This window comes from Malaclemys terrapin, chromosome 1 (assembly GCF_027887155.1).
Source record: "Malaclemys terrapin pileata isolate rMalTer1 chromosome 1, rMalTer1.hap1, whole genome shotgun sequence".
Taxonomy (NCBI): Eukaryota; Metazoa; Chordata; order Testudines; family Emydidae; genus Malaclemys; species Malaclemys terrapin.
Window position 1 is genome coordinate 167,131,153 of NC_071505.1, and position 21,395 is coordinate 167,152,547.

Here is a 21,395-nt window from a genome sequence, read left to right on the forward strand (position 1 = left end):
CCTAGACGCCCCCTTCGCTTAGGGTGACCAGACGTCCCGATATTTATGTTTTTGTCCCGCATCCCGACCGATCTTTGGTCGGGACGCAATTTGTCCCGATATTTCTCTCCGCTGACAGCACTCAGCTTTTTATTTACTTTTATTTTTTTTGCTCCGCCGCCGGACACTCTCCCCCCCCCCCCCCCCCCCAAAATGTGTCCCGATATTTTCTTCCTCTCATCTGGTCACCCTATCTTCACTTACTTATGAAAAGTTGGGTTTTATTTTCACTGCACAAACCCCACTGGGCCAACACAGTCCCTGTGTTCTAAGGGACTGGCTTTAAGCTCTAACAATACATGGGCTCAATACAGGAGTAACTATATGCAATTCTATGGCCTGTGATATACAGGAGGTCAGACTAGATGAGCTAATAATGGTCCCTTCTGGCCATAAAAATCTATTAATCTATGAGCAATGTCACCATTATATAAATTTAAAGTTCTCATACATTTAAAGGGGTGAAGGGTAGACATTTCAAATGGCTAAAATTTACCAGATCCTTTATAACTTAGCTCTTCCTTCTCCCATGCAGATGGGAGGGTTTTTCTGAGCAAAGAGGTCTAATTGTATAAGTAAGATGAGGTGGCAGTCAATTTGTATAGATTGGAGAAGAGGAAATATCCTATAGAAACTACCTTCCTCATATCCATCCCTTCAAAAAAGGAAAACCCTGTTGAAAAATGATCAGGTAAATCTAGAATCCCCTAGCACCCTCCAGTTTCCCCATTAATGATTGAGACAAAAAAAATACTTTAAAATTGCCATGTTATGTATTTTCACTTTTTCTCCCCTTATCCTAGATACAAAAAAAGAATATTGGCCATTTATAAGCAGAATTCTTACTGCATCTCAACATGCAACACTGGTCTCACTTCTGTACGATTAAATAGACTATTTACACACACAACACATATATCTCTCTGTATTCACATGCATTGGTCCTAGCCTAGGCATCAAAGGCCACATGTGAGTTCTCTGGGTCACATTTGATTCAAGCCATTCCAGTTTGAATTTTTGTTTTGCTTTGGATACAGTGGGATCGCCTCAGTTCTTCCGAATGTCAGCATAAACCACGGATTCCGACTTGTTAATCTTGTCGCTGTGTTGCCCACCGGAGTGATCTAATTGCGCATAAATTACTGGGCCCTGAGGACAGAGAGAAAAAAAAAAAAACACAGAATCAGCGCTTTTAAGAATGGGTTGCACTTCCCTCTCCCTGCTGCAGGGTCTCCTGTGAGAATTCAGGGACAGCAAATGCACAGTCCCTGCTAGCTAATGGAACCCCAAAGCAAGTGGGCTGAGCCTGCATCTATACAAGAAATCTGGTGTGTCACCTTACTTGCAACCCCAGTGTACCATGCAGCACAAGGGCTCATTTTAACTAGATTGGCCGGCGTGTGAAGAATGCAAGGTAAGATCCACAGTTCTGAAATGCATCAGAGTTTCCTCAGACACAGAAAGCTATGAAGAAGATATGTAGCTCGGTCAGATGCAAGCTAGGGTTTAATTTTTTAAGCATCATACTGTGCTACAGATTGCCATTAAGTGATAGAATTCATTTTATGCACTATAACTGCAGACCTTCAAATCCTCAGTACAACTTCCCTTTTGGAACACTGGAGGATCAGTTCCTCAAGTAGAGTGAATGAATTCTAGCCTGCAGCCAGTGTGATAGGATGTAGTCACTATTCACCAGTGAAGTAAGCAACCAGATCAATCCTATGATAGAGTGACAAGGACCACTTAGATGCTGCAGCTAGTGATGACTCAGTAGTTGGTGCACCTCCCTCAGCACTGACCCAGGGCCTTAGCTTGGTTTTAAAACAGAAGATCTAACCATGGGGGTCACCATATTGCTACTCAGGTGCTCCCTTGGCACCTGAGTAGCAATATCAGGCCTGGTGCAGGTCTCCAAATTGTGTTCTGGCCAAAACAGCTCATCTCATTCTCTTGCGGTTTTAAATAGATTTTGTATTCTCCATGACCTAACCTGTTCTGTTAAACTACTATCATGTTCAGATAACTGCACTTCAGTGATCAATGAAGGAATCCTCATATGTAGTTTGTGGTTCACACCTAAGAACTTGACAGACACTGCCAAACAATTTTGTTTCAGTGCCCCAGAGGGCAGCAATGCACATGAAGCTTCAGAACAGAGGTACTAAATGCTCTGCTGAAACCCACAGGTTCACCACGAATACCTGTGCTCCCTGAAACGCAACCTGCAGGAATATGAAGTGCAGAGTGGGATGGGGATGGGACTGGAGTGCTCCATATCCCAAAAGCAGGTATCTGAGAAGCAGGCGAAAGGGTGGGAAATTGATTTCAGCATAATGACAACTTCTCAGTTGCAGTGCTAGGATATTGCACTTTCTCAGTGAGTTAGATACAAGCAGGGGCATTATTTCACAAAATTTAAAGGGGAAGGGAGGGAAGTTGCACACCTCTCCCCGATATAACGCGGTCCTCAGGAGCCAAAAAAATCTTACCGCATTATAGGTGAAACCACGTTATATCGAACTTGCTTTGATCTGCCGGAGCGCGCAGCCCCGCCCCCCTGGAGCACTGCTTTACTGCGTTCTAACACGAATTTGGATATATCAGGTCACGTTATATCGGGGTAGAGATGTATCAGCATAAAAAACATGATATGTGATTATATTATATCCTACAAAGTTGGGGGAGGGGCAAAAAGTGGAGCAGACACACACATGGAAAGCTGGGGGAGCAAACAAAGGTGTGGGGATGAAACTGCCCCCCTTACCTGATAGCAAACAATGCCCTGGACACAAGGCTGAGGATGGTGCAGCCATCTGAGAAGTGGTCTCAGCACAACAGAGTCTGCACAGAGTGCATCTATGCTACAGAGATGCACTCTGTGCAGAGCTAAATGACCACAGCTACATAGGCATAACCCCGTAGTGTAGACAAAGCCTAAACCAACTGAAGAGGTTGTTCTGTGTAGGAACACTGCCTGCTTGAATTATGGTAGCTATTCAACAGAAGCAGCGACCTAGTTGCATCTACACCAGGGGCAGGTTAGCACAGCTATGTCAGTCAGGGGGTGGATTTTTCACACCTCGACTGACTTAGCTATGTCAACCTCACTTTTAAGCACAGACCATGCCTCAGTCACACTTACAGTCCGAATGAGAACTAAGAGGAAGTGACTGACTTTGCCCCATTGGGAAAAAAAAAAAATTACATCACTAAAAGTGGTTCTAAAACCAAAATATTTCCAAGTCTCTACACCAGCTCTTATTTCCCTTTAGTCACTTTGACTGACTTTCTCAGCTTCCCTGATCTCTCTGGATGAAAGTGGCCTTCACATACCCACTATGGTTCCCTTTCTTTCCTGGGTTTCATATGTGATTGTGTTGAATCAGACGCCCCTACAATCGACTCTCCAATAGAGTAATCGGAAGCAAGGTGTGAGAAAAGTCTGGCCCTCTCCTGAGAGAGGCACGCTATCTGAAAGCCAGCTCTTGCATGCTTCTGCTCAGCAGCTCTTCAACAACTACTGCTTCCAAAATACTCTATTTCTCTGTTAAAAGAGGAATTGGAGGTTATAAACTACTTCTGGGGGAAATATTTATCAAACTAAGCTAAAAGCCTCCTAGGAAAAAGGGGAGGCAAAAGAAAGTAACAGCGAAAGTAAGGCTGATGCCCTCCAGAGACACATGGGTACTGAAAAGATATAGCGGCCACATACATATACGTTATTGAACAGGAAACTGGGAGGAGGAAGGGGAGGAATTCCAAGGGAGATGGTCTAAAGGTTTTTAAAATAAAAAGCTGTCAATATACATCAATTTAATTCATTGGACTGGACAGTAGGCACTGGTGGTTCCTGGCTATTAATCGTGATGCTATCACTACTTACAGTAAGAATGCAGGACTGCCTCACACAAATTAATGCACCTGTACAGAAAGTGCCAAATGACCCAAGAATTTGTTCTTTAGGAGTGAGAAACAGCTCCTTTGCCCCTTAGATACAATTTGGGTATGTGATTGTGAAGCACAGAGGGTTACACACCAACATACTGTAAAGATCTCACCTATTCAGATCACTGCCAACTGTCTGATCAGATCATAAGCTACTAACAGACCTCTCCAACATCTGAGAAAGTAGAATCTCTGCAACCACCCCCTGTTCTGAGGGATTTGTGCTTTACACATCTGTCTGCTGGGTAACTGATCAAATGTCACGTAATTACTCCTGAGAAGCAAATGCAATCACATCGGTGAATGCCACTAATGGGACACCTCAGTCTTTTCTTCCATAGCAAAACACTACCCCTGTAGGGGAAGGGGCAGAAAGACTTGCAGAGAGTTTTCAAAGATTTTAAACTAGAGACAATGGTCCTAACCAGAATATAGTTTGGGGCGGAGGACAACCCAGCATGCCTTTTAAGACACCAGATGTAGTCGGGTTACGTTGAGCTTCATTACACAAAGTACAGACATCTTCCCAGACACCCTTCTGCAGACCTCTTTTAAAATCAGAGGGAATATCTCTGAATTTCTATCTCGTTAGTGGTGCCCTGGTACATATTTGGGAAAACATTAAAAACCAGGTTGGCCTAATCATATCCATGACAAAAACCTGTTCAGAAACCTGGTTGGGTGGGGAAGGTAATCCTCAGCTACTTGAATCTATATAGAAAGCTGGTCAATTAAGTTTTAACATATACAAATGCCAAAAGGAGTTTTAATGGATGGTTCAATAGTTTTACCTTAAGCCCAGTTGTGATGGGACTGAAGTTCATTTTAGCTATTCATGAACATATTGCCTCACACTAACCTGTATATGCATAAGTAGGGCATAACTCCAAGTGAACCAGTGAGGAAGTAGTACAGGGCTATTATCGCGCTAAAAATGTGTCAATGGAGAGCCAGGGAATTACGGTTACTGGAGCAACAGGAACACTGAAATTAAACATACATAAGGCCTGCGAGTCAGACAGCTACATGGACTGTAATGGGTACATGCTCCTAGATTCCTTAAAAAGATGCTAAATAAATGTTCTACAACTTTAAGCTCCAGCTCTAAGTTAAGTATTGGACTGAATAACACATTACAGACAAAACAGTTTCTGTAAGTGTCTGATGCATCTTCGTACTGGCTGTTTGTGCATCTTCATGTAGTATTATGTATTAATCACTAGTGAAATACTATCTGGTTTTGATCTGTGGAGCCAAATTAAAAACTTGTCTCGGGGAGAGGAACTGAGGCTATGTCTATACTACAGAGCTTACAGCGGTGCAGTTGTACAGATGCAGCTGTGCCACTGTAAGATCTCTCGTGTAGCTGCTCTACGCCAATGGGAGAGAGCTCTCCCATTGACATAACTACCATTGCTTGTTGGGGGTGGATTAATTATGTTGGCAGGAGAAACTCTCCCGCCAACATATCACTGCACACACTAGCACTTATGCCAGCATAATTTATGTCGCGCGGGGGGGGGGGGGGGGGGGGAGGAGAGTGGAATATTCACACCCCTGAGTAACAAATTTTGCCAAGTGGTAGTGTAGACATGGCCTGGGTGTGCATGTGAAGTTGCAAGCATGTTTTAGAGCCAATGTTGCTTCTGCACAGCCAGAAAAGAGTTTGCAAACCCAGGATACAGGAGCTCAGTATTCAAAGGTGCTGACTATTCATTGTATTTGGCATAGCTCAGTAATGGAAGGCATTTGCCTTCTAATTTTCCTGTCAAATACATTGGAACCCAAACCACCAGGTAGACTGGAGGATAGCTCCATCAATGGAGGGAGGGGGAAGGGAGAGAGAGAGAGATAGCTTCATCTATTAGCCCTAGATGATCAGGGACGCAATGCCATGCCCCGGGTGTCCCTAAACCTCCAGTTACCAGAAGCTGGGACTGGAGAACAGGGGATGGATCACTTGAAACTGCCCTGTTCTGTTCATTCCCTCTGAAGCATCTGGCCATGGTCACGGTCAGAGACAGGATACTTGGCTAGACTGACCATTGGTATGACCCAATATGGCTAGTTCTTATGCTAATATGGAAGTTATTCAGACAACAGAAAATTCTTGCACTCAGAATGGATGCTCCTCTCTCTCATCCAAACAATGGCAATGGCAGAATGGAAATAACTAGAAGGAGGATGGAATGAAATACTATGAAACAACGAGGAGGAGGAGGATGGAGTGGGTAATTGAGACAATACATAGTTCTGACCCGATGGAATACACAGAGATCTGCTGGGAAGGAAAGGACAGTGAAAGTGAACTTGAAGTATCCAACTGTCTGAACATTTAGAGAACCAGATGAAGACAACATCTGGATTTCCTGGGTACTGACTGGTAAGGTATACAGTGGGCTATCCTGAGAGAGCGCTTCCACAAAATGAAGTTAGAATTAAACATCCAAAAAAAAGAAATGAGGTGCTGTGTGCCCAGAGCTACCATGTGGATCAATGGAACTGCAGATGCTCAGCTTCTCTGGAAGTAGAGCTACTCAGATTTGAAAAGTTTTGAATAAGCCCCTAGCCTTTATGGCAGCACAGATCATCTTAAAAATGCGAAGAGTTTAAGCCAAAGCACTGAGGTCTGTACAAGCCCGCAGATAGCCTGACAATAGTTCTAAGCGGTGTGAACGGTCCCATTTATTTAAAGGGCATCAACCCTTAAGTTTGAGAACCATTTAAATGGCAACATTCGCTTCAATGTAGATCATTTTAACAAACATTCAAGCAAATGTGTTTGTTGTTTCTGGAGGCCGTGACAAATATTGGGGTGAGAGATGGGGGCGCAGCTAGTTGCTGTTAAGGTTTGCTGAAACAGATGACAAAAAGGGGAATTAAGTTCAAAATCCCCTCTGACCTTCTAAAAGAAACGCATCCCTACTGTAGTACTAAAACCCTTAAACCAAACAAAGCCACTTCCCAGAACTTTCTCTGCACCTAAAAAGTTCAAGTGTTCCCTACCCAGCTAGCAACACCTCCAGCTTTCCCTTTGGAACTGTAAGAATTTAGGCTGTCTACACACCTCCACTTTCAGCGCTAAAACTTTAGTCATTCAGGGATGTGAAACTCCCCGCCCCCCAGTGACAAAAGTTTTAGCATTGAAAAGTGCCAGTATAGAAAGCTACCACCCCGAATGAGGGGTGGTTATTTTTTAAATTGCCAGGAGAGCTCTCCCCCGGCGATAAAGCATGACTACACTGCCCATGTCACAGTACTGCCACAGCCACGTTGTAACATGGGCAGAGTAGACACTCGACAGAGTTATGGTCATTGTCAATGTGCTGCAAACTTCCGTAATTTAAAAAGTGGGATTAATTTTGTTAATTTAATTTATAACACAGAATAGTGTACTAACTGCACTAGAGGGGTGAAGAGGAAGAAGAGAGTCCCACAAGATTTGAGGTCTCTAGTGCTTAAATTAGATCGAATATGCCAAATGGAGCTTTGTAAGACAAGGAATAAGAGCCAGACAAGAGACAGTGGGTCGGGACCCCTTTGAATGGGGTCACCAGGGCTGGCTTAGACTTGCTAGGGCCCGGGGTTGAAGCCTGAGCCCCACTGCCCAGGGCCAAAGCCCAAGGGCTTCAGCTCTGGGTGTTGGGGCTCATGTTGCTGCTCCCCTGCCTGGGGCTAAAGCCCTTGAGCTTCAGCTTTGGTCCCCCTGCCCAGAGTGGTGGTGCTTGGGCTTTGTCCTCCCCCTTGGGGCTCGGGCAGGCTCATGATTCGGTCCCCCCTCCAGGAGTCATGAAGTAATTTTTGTTGTCAAAAGGGAGTCGCAGTGCAATGAAGTTTGAGAACCCCTGGTCTAAGGGCTTGTCTATACAGGAAAATAGACTGGAATAGCTGTTGCAGAATAAATTTCTCCATGGATACTCTGATTCAGGAATCAACTCATCCACATGGGGAGCTATTCCAGAACAACTATTGTGCTTTAAATTCACACCTTATCTTATTCTGGAATAAATTTCCTGTGTACAAAAGCCTGGGGGGAGGGGGGAGGACCAAAAATCAAGGACAGGCAACACCTTTTAACTAACATGTTTTGAAACACTTAGCACCTAGCATAGACATCTTTAAAAAAAACTGGCATTTTGTTTGTCTAGATTAAAAGGTCTGAGTTAGCTGCTAACCCTTTCTCTAGTTGTACACACAGATTAGTATCTTTTACCTCCATTTAACTAGTCAAGGTTAACCCTAGAGGCAAACTTAGGTTGATCACAATTGGAAAACAGGTTTTCAAATATGTTAAATTCTGTCTATACTAGGTGCTAACACATTTTAAGCTCCACTTAATGGGTTAACTATTGATTTTAAAAATACCTTTTCTCCTAGTCTAGACAAGTTTTTTTTGCTTCATCTCTCGTAAACTATGCCCCTCCCACCACTTCGCTTACCCCAACTCAAACCAACAGCCTCATGCTTCCCGCCTACCTCCTTGCTCAGGGCAGCCCAACATTACTATAAATCTGAAATATTTAATTTTGACTGTAGCTGAAAGGAAAGTTTTATCTTCATTCATCTGTTCTAGGAAGCAGCCAAAAAAAAAAAAAAATCTATTAATGGATAAACTCCATCCAAAGGGAATACAAAGTGATTTTACAAAGTTAAGAAACAGTTCTGAAAACTGCAAGTATGCTCCCTTCCCAATCACTTACAAGTCCTCCAGCTAATACCAGGGCTAAAATTCAAAGCCACCAGAGCTATGAAACCACCTAATCTTCCTTTTCAGAATACTGCATTGTGGCTTTTCATATATGTAGACTGTAAACTCTATGGGCCAGGGACTTTGCCTTCATTCTGCTCTATGAAGTGCGTAGCATGTTTGGCACTATTAACATAAAAGTTTTCAAACAGTACATTTAGAGTGTTCATACAGATCACTCGTTTTGATTAGGATGTCTCATTTCTTCAATCAGCTCCAATCAGACATCTAGTTATGCATTCCAAGGACCTTGTCTACACTACAGGTTACTTCGGTATAACTTGTATCAGTCACGAGTGTGACTAATCCACACCCTTGAGCAACATAAGTTACACCAACCTAAGCACCGGTGTAGACAGCATGATGTCGGTGGGAGGGCTTCTCTTGCTGACATAACTACTGCCTCTCAGAAAGGCAGGAGTTAAGCCAACAGGAGAGCTGTCTCCAAGTGGCTTAGAGCGTCTTCACCAGAAGTGCTACAGCAGCACAGCTGTGCTGCTTTAAGTGCTGTAGTGGAGATGTAGTAAGGATCCCTGAACATTCTTGCCAACTCACACCCATATTATATATAGTGTCCCTCTTTGAGAGGTTTCAAGGCTTTCCACTAGATTTTTCCCATAACTCATGAAGGCACTTTTCATTTTCTGTGGGATGATTGTCTAGGTCAGTATCAGATTCTGCCTTCAATTGTTGAGTGGAACCATAGAGGTTCAAAGCCCCAGGAGGGTGAAATGAACTGTTAGAAGTCCACAAGGCTGAATGAACACACAGGAGCCAAAGGCATCATACTCATAGGCAGACTGTTACTGTTTTGTGCTTCAATTGCATTGACTCACTCTTTCAAAGACAGGCCTATTCACCACTTAGGCTACATCTACGCTGCAGCTGGGAGGCTCAACTCTGGAAGACATATGTGCTAGCTCTGCTTGAGCAGACACACTAAAAAGGCAGTGTGGCTGCAACAGGGTGGGCAGCAGCTCAGGCTAGATGCAAGAGTACAACCCTGTCCAAGATCCTAGGTACTTACTCAAGCAGCTACCCCAAGCCGTTGCCCATGCCGCCGTGGGCTCGTTACTATTTTTAGAGCACTAGCTTAAGCAGAGCTAGCACATATACATCTACCTGAGCTAGGAATCACACCTCCCAGCTACTGTGTAGACACACAGTCTTAGGGTGCATCTGCACTAGGAAAAAGAGGTGTTCTTGCCCCATGAAATAATGTAGTTTTCACATGTAAGAAGATCTTTATTTCAACCTGGGAGCCATGGATTAGCATTCACATCACACTCCCTGTCAGTACCTGGCCCAAGCCAGGGAAGCTAACGATCCAACCAGCAGACCAATCCTGGTGAATCCTGGTCACGTGTCACCTTAGCATACACTAAGATGACGATGACCACCTCAATCTGCTAACAGAAGTGAAGGCAGCAAACTGCCTTGTCTTCACTAGGATTTTACCTCACGTCAGTTACCATGTTAACTAAAGTCTTTTTCCCATAGAGAGCACAAGACCAAAAGTGATGTACATCTCATGGTCAGTTCATTAACTGCTAGGTTGAATCCCTGCTTTTTGGAAAAGCTAAAGCTATGAAGTATTAGTTCACAAACCCCAACTACAGCTTTACACCCAATCCCATACAGAGCAGATCCCTTTTCCTCCCAGCTGCTTGAGTACATGGAACAACACAGCCAGCTAATTCACCTCTCCCACCCCACCCTTCATCCTCTCCACAACATGGAGCCACCTCTCCCACACCCTGGGAGGTCCCTGCATTGGAGAGTACTGAAATTTACCTGGTGCAATCTGGCGGGCACGTGGTTTACCAAACCCTCTGTGTCGGAGGGGGACTTCCGTGGAGCCTGCTTAACTGGTGACATCAAGCTCTCAGAGGTACTGCAGCTGACGAGGTGGCAGAGCAGAATTTGCAGGACAACGTTCAAGAGATACAAACAAAAAACAGGAACAAAAAACAAAAGCGAGTGATGGCAGGATGAAGTGGCAGGCTATGCCAAAGTAAAAGTGATCACAATGGGTATTGAGACCAGCTCACACGTTCTCCCTGCCTACCCAGTCACTCATACACTTGTCCTCATACATATCACAGCTATTCTCCTCTACCCAATAAAGCCAGATTAAGCCATAAGAACCTGGGAATGTGCTTTCTTGTCCTACATATGAAGCATGAGAGAACATCCAGGTGGGAATACAAACTACTTTCTAACTGTGCGCAGGCTAACTAACCCCCTCCTCAGCCCATATCAGTTTGAACTTCACCATTACTACATCTAGCAACAAGAGTGGCAGGAGCCACCAGCTCTTCCATGCTACATAGGTGGCTGCCATCAGTCTTCTGGCTAATTCTTTTGTATTTGGGATTCCAGACTAATTCAATCTCTTGTTCTCTGAATGTCAGTTCCTGTAGTGGCTATCATAGTTGTCACAAGTGACAGACTGGCTGGGTCGTAATTGCAGCCCCTTATACTTCTAACAGGACAGATCAAAGAGATTTCACTTAGCAACTCTGGGAACAGTTTTGGGGAGGAGGCCGACAGCTCTGAAGTTAGTTCAGTAAGGTTTGCTTTTCCACCTCCTCCTTTCAATCTCCATAGAAGAGACCGGGGAGAGAAGGTAGAAGAAAACATTCACATATCTGGGATGGACCTGGGATTAAGGAGACCAAAATGAGCAATAGTCCTTTAAAATTTCATTAGGCCACCCCTGGTCCCAGCAGCAGCCCATTCCTCTGAACACCAGCCTCACCTTTCTCCTCTTACCCAAGGATACGCTACAGAAACATGCCACTTCTTCCTATACACAAAACAAATATAGGAACTCCCTTTAACACCACTCTTCTGCCCACTAATTAACCCCTCTCTCCCCCACAATGCCCCACCTCTTACACATACAACACATGCAGCAAATACAAACACATGAATAATGACAATGACATTGAGCAGAATGCAACTCCTCACAGGCCAACCTTTTTGTTATCCAAAGGGTTAATCAAACCTTTAGAGAGCCAGCATCTCAGACACAGGACAGTAAAAAGGGGAATACTGGAAAAAGGGACCTGGAGACCCAGCAGTGAGGAGCTTCTACTCTGGCTGAAATGGACTGAGAGCAGCCCTTTAAATGGCTAAAATGGGTTACAGTAGATTCCTGGGGTTGACTGTGTATTCCTATAGGTCTGTATTGTACTTAAAGGTCACAATGCAATTTTAAGAAGTTTGTGCACCTACAGATCATGGTGATGGGTACTTTAGAAATCCATCATTATTGTCACAAAGAGGAACAGGCACTGGGAATTTAGAAGTTTTATTCCCACAGGGAAGAACTCTGAACGGTCTATGTTCTAGTCCACTGGTGAGTTCACTACTAGAAGAGACTGAGGTACGCTGTTTGGGATAAGTAGCTTTCCCACCCCAATTAGACAGAAGACAATGAAACCCAAGCTCCCAATGAAATGTGCCATCCGCTTGCCAACAGTCTGTAACAGGACAATCCAGCACAAGTCACAATGGAGTTATGTTAGCACAGAGCTAGCTGGTTAGTCAGCAAGGGAAGAGGAAATGTGTACACATACACACAGGTATTAACAGCAACCACCAATGTGATTAGTTACCATGGTGTCTAGTGGGACTGGAAGAGGAGACCCAGCCCTGTTACATTCCCAATCTGGCGTCTATATCAGGATCTCTGTAAGGAGAGGAAGATAAGCAGGATCCGATCCCAGCACATCAAGGCAAAAGGAAAAAAAACCAAAGTCAGAATAAGAATGGAGGTTTTGGCACTGCCATGCAGGGGTTCTCAACACCACCCAAATGCCCCCTCCCCACTTTAGTTCAAGACAGAACCATTATCCCAATCTGTGCATTACACTTCCACATATTGGGTTAGTTTTGTTTAAAAATTAGTCCATGAACATTTGATAGTGATATTAACAGCAATCACAGCACATCTGGCCCTCCCCTTAACCAACACATGCAGGGCTGATATGGTCAGTGAAAGCAGTATTAAGTTTAAAGATGACTCTGCTGGAAGGTGACCTATAATAGTTAAATCTATTAAAATGTATAGTGCACGAATATTACTGACCCAACCCTGGCACCCACACTGGCATCCTTCACCTGGAAAACACTCAAGTGGAACAACCTGAAGCAAGGCATTTGAATCCTGATACAAGCACCTTTGATGCGTGTCAGTGCATGCTTTCTTTAGTTATGGGGAAAACACATACAGAAAGAAAGCCAGGCTTTCCACACTGAACTCTGAGCACACACAGCTGACTTCACTTCACTCAGTCTTACCATTGGACTCTAATGAACCCATTTTCTCCAAGGTCTCCAGCTGGGAACAGGGTGGGGTGAAGAAGAGCTCTTTAGACACTGTCACCACTCAAATTAATTGCACCTCTGACCCCGATGGTCTCCTTGAGGTCACGCAACTTAGGCAACAGCTACAGGCCTGAGACCTTTCTCAGAGCAGAATCCTACAAGTCTCTCACTACAGACTGGAGTCCTTGGCTGCAGACTCCTACGAGTCACTGTGATCACCTCAGTAGGTCTGACTTCAGTTCAGCACCTGATGTTCTGTTCTCTCAGGGGCAGTGTTAGGGTTATCCAGTGACCAGCCAGCTTTCAGAAAGCAACTTACTATCTATTTAGAACAAAAGTATTTGAGAGAAAACATCTTAAAACAACTCATATATATACACCTAACTTAGTAGGTGGTCACCCATTTTCCACATGGGAGACCAACTCTGGGAGGTCTAATACATTTCAGGTTCTCCTGCAGGGCCTGTTTGTTGGCCACAGTCTCATGCCAGTCAGTTCCCAGATAGGGTCTCTCTCAGTTTCAAGTCCTTTGTCTGCTAAGACCTACGTGCAGTTGTTTCGGGTGTAAACCCATCAGCATGAACACTGTATGCCCCAAACAAGTTAGCTGTGTGACTTCCTCCCTCTGGAGACTCAGCCACAGAGTTAACTCTTAAGGTTGAGATGCAGACAACCTTTCCAGGACTGCACTGGGCCTCTGCAGACAGACTAGGCAATTCCAGAAACATGAGCCAGTTCGTTACTGCTTTTCACCATTCACCCATTGGGACATCTGGTCACCCTACATATGGATGAAAGCTTTAAGGTCTTCCCTGTCAGTAGTGAAGCCAGACACTACCGTATCCTCACACCCACCCTGTTCAATTCACAACTCATTTAAAAATACACCTGTTCCTAAAGCCAGGTAACAATTTGGAGTCTGCGCCTTCAGAGGAACCAGGGATACAGGATCTGTCTCCACCTCCTGGAACAAGCAAAGCTCAGCACTTTCTCTCCCATTCAAGCTCCAGCTGGCTTTCCTTTTTCTTTCCTGCTGCTGCTGCTTTTCCCTCTCTCCTTGCTCACACTGGTGCAGTTTGTCTTTGGACTGGTACTGCTGTCCCCAAGTTTCTGGGTTTCCAAGCGCAGCCTGCCTCTCGCAAGCTGTAGTTTCTCTTCAAATTGCAAGCTGTTCCACATCAACTGCGGAAGTAGTGAATTCAGTCTGGATGAAGCACAGTTGCTGCCTGGGATCCTCCTCTTCTCCACTTCCTGCTCAGAAGCAGTCTCCCAGGTCTCCCTCGACCTCTGCCATCTCCCCCTGAGATCTGGGTACACTTGCGGCCTTGAAATCTCATTTCTGGGCCTCAGAGTATGGCAGTTCAGTCAGCTGTGCCTTTGTCAGCTCTTGAGTTTAGCTGCCTCTGCATCATTCCACCAGTTGATTTTTCCTAGTTGCTCATAACTCATCTTCCTGGTTTTGTCTTTCCCTGAATGACTGACTTTTCTTGGTGCTTCTTCTACAATACTTGTTTTCACTGCTGTTGGTACTGTTGGAAATTTATCACTGCCATAGATCCCACACCTGCTACCACCACATATGTCACAGTTCCAGAGCTAACTGCACCTCTGACCCAATCATGGTCTCTGTGAGGTTCTCCCGCTTAGGTTTCAAGTTTGAGCCTCTTGCGCTCACCTTCCTTGGGGTGGAATCCTGTGATTCTCTCCCTCTAGACTGGGGTCTTTGGCTGCAGACCCCTGAAATTCACTATGATAGTCTCAGCAGGTCTGACTTCGGCACCTGCAGTTCTCTTCTCTCAGGAACAGCAACAGGGTTATTGAGTGACCCAGTCAGCTTTCATAAAGCAAAGTACTATTTATTCAGAGCAAAAGCATTTCAGAGAAAACATAATTAAAAGCTTATACACAAGCCTAGCTTACCAGGTGGTCACCCACCTTCCACATGGAGAACCTGGTTGGTCTAATAGAAACAGATCCTGTGAAACAGAACTTCTAAAAAATGTTTTGGATACTGTGTTTCATTTAATGAGTTCCTCATTTTTATATCCTTACATTTCATGTTAGTACCATATAATATGCACTACTGACATGTCATAATATAACAAATTAAAAATAGAATATTTCAACTATTTTATTTTTAAAAATCACTGAGGGCAGAGGTTATTTAGTACGGACTGAAACAAATCAAAGTGTCTCCTGTTTGCATTGTAATGAAACCACTGGAGGGTTCATTCGTCCTTTAAAGCAGGGGTTCTCAAACTTCATTGCATCGCAACCCCCTTCTGACAACAAAAATTACTACATGACCCCAGGAGCGGGGACCGACGCCTGACCGATGCCCGAGCCCCACCCCTGGGGTGGGGGAGCCAAAGCCCAAGCCTCACCGCCCCGGGTGGGGTGGACCAAAGCCAAAGCCCAAGGGCTTCAGTCCCAGGCAGGGGGCCTGTAACCTGAGCCCCGATGCCCAGGACTTGAAGCCCTCAGGCTTCAGCCCCAGGTGATGGGGCTTGGGCCTCAGCAAGTCTAAGCCAGCCCTGGCGACTGCATTAAAATGGGGTCACGACCCACTTTGGGGTCCCAACCCACAGTTTGAGAACCCCTGCTTTAAAGAAAGATACCAATAAAAATGCATAAGCCTAGAGAGCACTGGGAGGAATGACAGTTCCCCAGCTATCGGACTACAGCTCCTCTTGGTACTACATCCCTTTGGGGAGGTCATGATGGCCAGCTGAAGACAGGACTTGGCTGAAATGACTCCTGCCTCATCTCAACCACTTGTGGTCCTTTCACTCTTCCCTCACTTCCCCCCCCCCCCCCAAACACTGGTAAAAAGGGAGTGATCTCTTACCCAGAGTAATGCTTTTTAGAGTTCTTCTTTCTGACGACACACACGATAATCGCGATGAGCAGCAAGACAACTAGAGTCACACCAATGGCTATCGCTACCACCATGCCAGTGGGGAACGCAGGTAGATTGTCTGGGTGGAAAAAAAGAGATTCAACACTTTGCTTCATTTTCTAGTTAGTAAAAATGTGAGCCACAAAAAGCCTCCTTCCTCCCTTAGATCCTTTCAGAGCAGGAGGAAGTCACAAAGTGTCAAGGGTGAACACGTGCAGCACAAACGGAAGAGCTAGCTGAGGACAAGCAGAGTTCCGTCTGTTCTGAGCAGGCATTCTGAGTACTTGACATAAGAACAAAAGTTTCCATAAACCAAGGATAGAGCCTGCATTTTAACCAGTCAGAAGTCAAGGAGTGCAGAAGTTAAATGTACAACAAGAACCTTGACTCATGTTACACATGACTTTGTTCTCAGGTACATCTGTGCAAATCCCATTGAGGTAAGTTGGAAAAAACAAGCACATCTGAGGGAAGAAAAGTGCATAAATATCATATATTGAGATCTACTGATAAATAATATGTAGCTGTTGTATCACACTTAAGTAGCATGCATACAGCACAACTATAATCCAAGAGTATACCTGTGAGCAAAGAAAGACTACTTCTAGAGTCTTTGCTAGTGCTTCCTCAACCTTAATACATCACTGCACATATCTGTAATGTTTCCTTTTCAAGTTATCAAAGAGTGACAGTATTACTTTGCTCAAATTGTCTCAAACACACACCTTTTGAGTGAGGCCAAGTGAACAGCCAGAAGAGTTAAAAAACAAAATGAGTACAAAGATAGTTTATAATGGAAGTCTGAGTTATTAACTACACCATTGCTGTTTGGAAAAGCTATCATACATAATTGCAAGGTTTTCCACACCCCTCACTTGTTTCAAGGTCTCTAATTAAGGCTATAAGAATTTGAACAAGACAGTCCAGGGTTGCATCTACTTTAGATAAGTGCACCACTGCAGCCTGCCCCAGATACAGTTGAACTAGTCAGGTTTCAAGGGTGCAGAGCATCTGCACTAGGCATTTGTTTCAGCCTACTCATGTACTATGCCCACATAAGGCATTCCCACAGCAAGCATTGTAGGGTATATAGGTTGCTGTACCATAGAATACTGCAAATGCCCAGTACATCTCCCTGTATAAGTGCACTAAGTTTATGGAATATTCACACATTTCGTCTTTCCACATTTTGTTTTGCCCCCTGCATGAGCTGCCCGTTCATCGAAAGGGCTAAGGACTAGGTCATCACTCTAGCGGATGTCATGATGAGGCAGCTGCTTCTTCTACACTTATTACAATGGGCACCCTACTTTTGGGGGGTGGGGATATGATGTGCAGAAACCAGTGATGAGCAGATTTTTATTCCCATCTTTTAGTTTTAATTGTGTTTTTTTTTTTGTTTGTTTTGCAGCTGAACTACTTCCCCTCCGTTTCCTTTTAGGAACTAGAAATGAATGGGAGCCATGTGCCCCGGTCTGGAGGCAGGATATCCCCTCTAGGCCATTCCATGTGATCTACTAAGATCATTCCCCACTTAAGGAAGAGGAGCCCCGGGGGATGCATCACTTCTCACAGACAGAAGGGGAGAGATGCTTGAGCACCATGCAGAGATAAGTGGATTTACTGTGGTGTATATGGGAGCCAATAGTCACTTTATTTTTGTTTTCACATCTGAGAGTGGGAGATGCTGCTGAAGTAGCACCTAGATAGCCCTAGCACCCCCCAGTAAAGCACACAGGTGCAGGAAGACATGCCTCTGCATGTCTGCTAACCCACCACTGATTGTCTTGTGTAATTCAGGATAATCCCAAAGAACCATGTTTTAAAATATTAAAAGTTATTTCTCATTATACTTGTGTACTTTGTGAGAATGGTATCAAAACATTAATTTTTTAATTAATCAGTATTGATATCAAGCTTATCATGATTCTCTGGATTTTTGTTCCTTAGGGTAAAGGCTGGAGCACTATTTTAAGATTTATAGGTTTTATTAGCCAGAACAGAATTTTTAAGAATAGGTTACAGCAAGCAAGATGCTAGATGATAGTTTTTACAAGATCTAAAAGAATTAGATTTTAACATTCATGTTAAAATCTATCAAATGCATCTGACTTATGACAGTCTTCTACAAGTAAGCTACCCTAGTTCTACCATATTTGGGGCATGTGGTTTGAGTACCAACACAGGACTATGAATTCTTATCAACTTGTCAATTAAATAACTTGTTGAACTGCAACATTGGTGGAATTGCCTATAACAGTTTAGTTAATAAAGTCGTCAATTTAGTTCAAATGTTACCCTTCCTAATGATACTCCTAGCTAAGATGCAATTCACTCCCAAATATGCAGGTAACAATAGGGTTACCATATTAAGACATTAAAAACAAAAACAAAAAAAAAAAAAAGACACTCCACAGGGCCCTGCCCCAACTCCGCCCCTTCCCTGGCCCCACCCCAACTCCGCCCCCATCCCAACCCCTTCCCCAAAGTCCCCACCCCAACTCCGCTCCCTTCGCCTCCCTCCCAGCCACGCGAAACAGCTGCCCGAGCACTACCTGCTTCATGGTTTGCCGAGCAGCCCCCAGACCTCCAGACCCTGTGCCCCCGGCTGGGCGCTTCCCCAGTGCAGCCGGAGCCCGGGAGGGGAAGCGCCCAGCTGGGGACGCAGGGTCTGGAGGCTGCCTGGCAAACCATGAAGCCGGTAGCGCTCGGGCAGCTCGGCTCTTCAGCTGCACAGAGCTGAGGTGTCTGGGGGGAGCAGCAGCAGCAGCCGCTGCTGCCGGAGCCACTCTCAGGTAAGCAGGGGACAGGGATGCCGGCAAAGCATATTCCTGGACACGTTTGGCTTTTTGGCAATTCCCCCCAGACGGGGATTTGAGGACCAAAAAGCTGGATATGTCTGGGACAATCCGGACGTATGGTAACCTTAGGTAACAATTGAAAACTATTCCTAATTCATCTGAAATTTACCAGTATTGTAGATTCTTATGCTACAAATAGCCAAATTTTCAAACAAAGGTAAAATTCTTTTACTGACAAGCCAAAAAAGAGTTTCTCCCTCCTAACTGAGGGCTTGAAACCACAAGATGAGTCACTTCCAGATTGTTGCTACTAAGGGTATATCTGTGCCAAGAGCAAGACTTGCCGTGACCAGTTTTCTGTTCCAGAGTGAGTCTAAATATATGCAGCAAGTTCTTTAAACCTTAGCTCTCAGTTACTTATTTAGTATTATTTCTAAACAATTGTTAAACTTTTAACTAAAACAAAACGTATAATGCATACCTGTAAGTCCCGTACAGAACTGACACAGCTACATATTGTATGCAGTGTTGTAGCTGTATTGTCTCAAGATGGTAGAAAGACAAGGTGGGTGAGATAATATATTTTACTGGACCAACTTCTTTTGGTGATAGAGAGGGGTCCTGAGGAAGAGCTCAGTGTAGCTCAAACTTGTCTCTCTCACCAGCAGAAGTTGATCAAAAAGCTTTTGAGCTACACAGAGCTCTTCTTCATGACCTTCCGCCCCCCAAGAAGCTGATCCAATAAAAGATATTTCACCCACTTTGTCTCTCAGATACATGCTTTGAGAAGTACTTAACTTGGTTATATTAAGTTATCACATGGCAAAATATGCATAAAAACCTATTTTTCTGTTGTAATTGATACAAAGGTATCAACATTTGCAAGAACTGATTTCTTAAGATAGAACATTCAGGTACTTAATTTCAACAATGGTGTTCTGACAGCTGTATCTGGTTCTTTTCCCAGATTTCATTGTCTCCCTAGCACTTTAAAAAAAAAACAGTTAATATGGTATGTGTCTTAGGACAAGATAAGGTGTTGGGGGATAGGGGGGACCCTTCAGTAGGCAGCTGGTGGACTGTCTTTTTGTCCAGATACTTCAGCCTCAAGGATCAAATAACTGAACACAAAAAAGGCCTCTTAGCAGTTACCAATCGGCTGTCTAACCTGTTCTTGGTAAACCCCTTTGTGAGCCAATCAAAAAGTTACCTCCTGCTTCTGACAAAGATTTGCAGTGTTCCATTTGGAATACAAGTGTCTTATGTCACCTTCTAACCATCCAGTGAGAAAATGTGTCCCTTGAATTCCTGCAATAGTTTATTGCTGCTTTGTCCATGGAAAATTCCATGATCTTTGAAGTGGCCAAAAATGGCTTCCACAGTTTACAAAATTTTTTGGAGTGATATCTGTTTTAGCTCATCCCAGGTTAGCCTTTGATCATCATTTTGGCATTAGCAGATACTGGGTGTAACTGATCACTTAGGTACTGTTCCCAACCATCCTTGCATGTAGCTGCTTGTCTCGCAAAGCTGCAGTTTCTCTGGTTGGCAGTTGTGGGGCCTCTCTGCCAACATCCATTCTGAAGTTCAAAGAAATATCCAATAAATTCTGCAAATGTCCACTGTCTTGCTCATTATGAAGTGGTATAAAGACTCTTCAACTGTTGCAGGATGAAGTAGTTACTGAAGTAACAGACAAGAGAACTGCACACCTTTGTCTCAGCTCCTGATTATTCTTAATTTCAGGTATAAACTTAAAATTGCTTTTGTACACTAAGTTGTTTGTGTAACTGTTTACCAGCCGATGACTACTCTGTGACCACCTAGGCATTCACTGTTTATAGTGCTTCTTCAAAGGTTTTGCATTATATTCGATGTATCACCCATGCTAATTTCCCCCCACCCCCACTGTTACTCACACCTTCTTGTCAACTGCTGGAAACGGGCCATCCTGATTATCACTACAAAAGTTTTTTTTTCCCTCCTGCTGATAATAGCTAACCTTAACTGATTACTCTCCTTATAGTTGATATGGCAACACCCATTTTTTCATTGCCTCTGTGTATATATATCTTCCTACTGTATTTTCCACTGCATGCATCCGATAAAGTGGGTTTTAGCCCACGAAAGCTAATGCTCAAATAATTTGTTAGTCTCTAACAAATTAAGGTGCCACAAGTACTCATTCTTTTTGCTGATACAGCCTAACACGGCTACCACTCTGAAACAAAAAAAATTGTAATACCTCTGTTAGTGATCAGTTACATATATGTTCTTAGTGAAGACCTTCCTTTTTGTTTAAGGTTGCCATAGCAACAAAGCTTTTTCAGACTTGAAGGAATCCAATTTAGGTAACTTTAGAGCTTTTATTAGATCTTTAATAATTACAATAAACTATCAAACTGATCTATTTTATATCGACTTTGAATTACAGAGTACCTTATAGGAGAGAAAGGAAAGAAAAGCCTTGTCTACATAAGAAGTTGCACTGATTTAAATAAATGTGTTTTTGTAAAAGTGACTTAGTTAAACTGGTATAAACCCAAGTTAATTTACTAAACTAAGCTAAATTGATTTGAGAGGCTTATATCAAGGGCCAACATAGGGGTTTGCACTAATTTAGCTA

At 43.8% G+C, this 21,395-nt stretch overlaps 1 protein-coding gene across 4 annotated transcripts in view; it reads right to left on the minus strand.

Annotated features, from left to right (window-relative positions):
- Positions 1 to 793: 793 nt before the first annotated feature.
- The window catches only part of MPZL1 (myelin protein zero like 1), a 62,818-nt gene continuing 42,216 nt past the window's right edge, over positions 794 to 21,395 (minus strand). For all 4 annotated transcript variants that reach the window (XM_054046318.1, XM_054046310.1, XM_054046301.1 and 1 more), the window contains 3 exons: positions 15,918 to 16,047; positions 10,529 to 10,634; positions 794 to 1,188 (listed from right to left, as the gene is read on the minus strand). In XM_054046318.1, the coding sequence (XP_053902293.1) occupies positions 1,087 to 1,188; positions 10,529 to 10,634; positions 15,918 to 16,047 (338 nt within the window). In that variant the 3' untranslated portion in view covers positions 794 to 1,086. The remainder of the gene's footprint in view (positions 1,189 to 10,528; positions 10,635 to 15,917; positions 16,048 to 21,395) is intronic.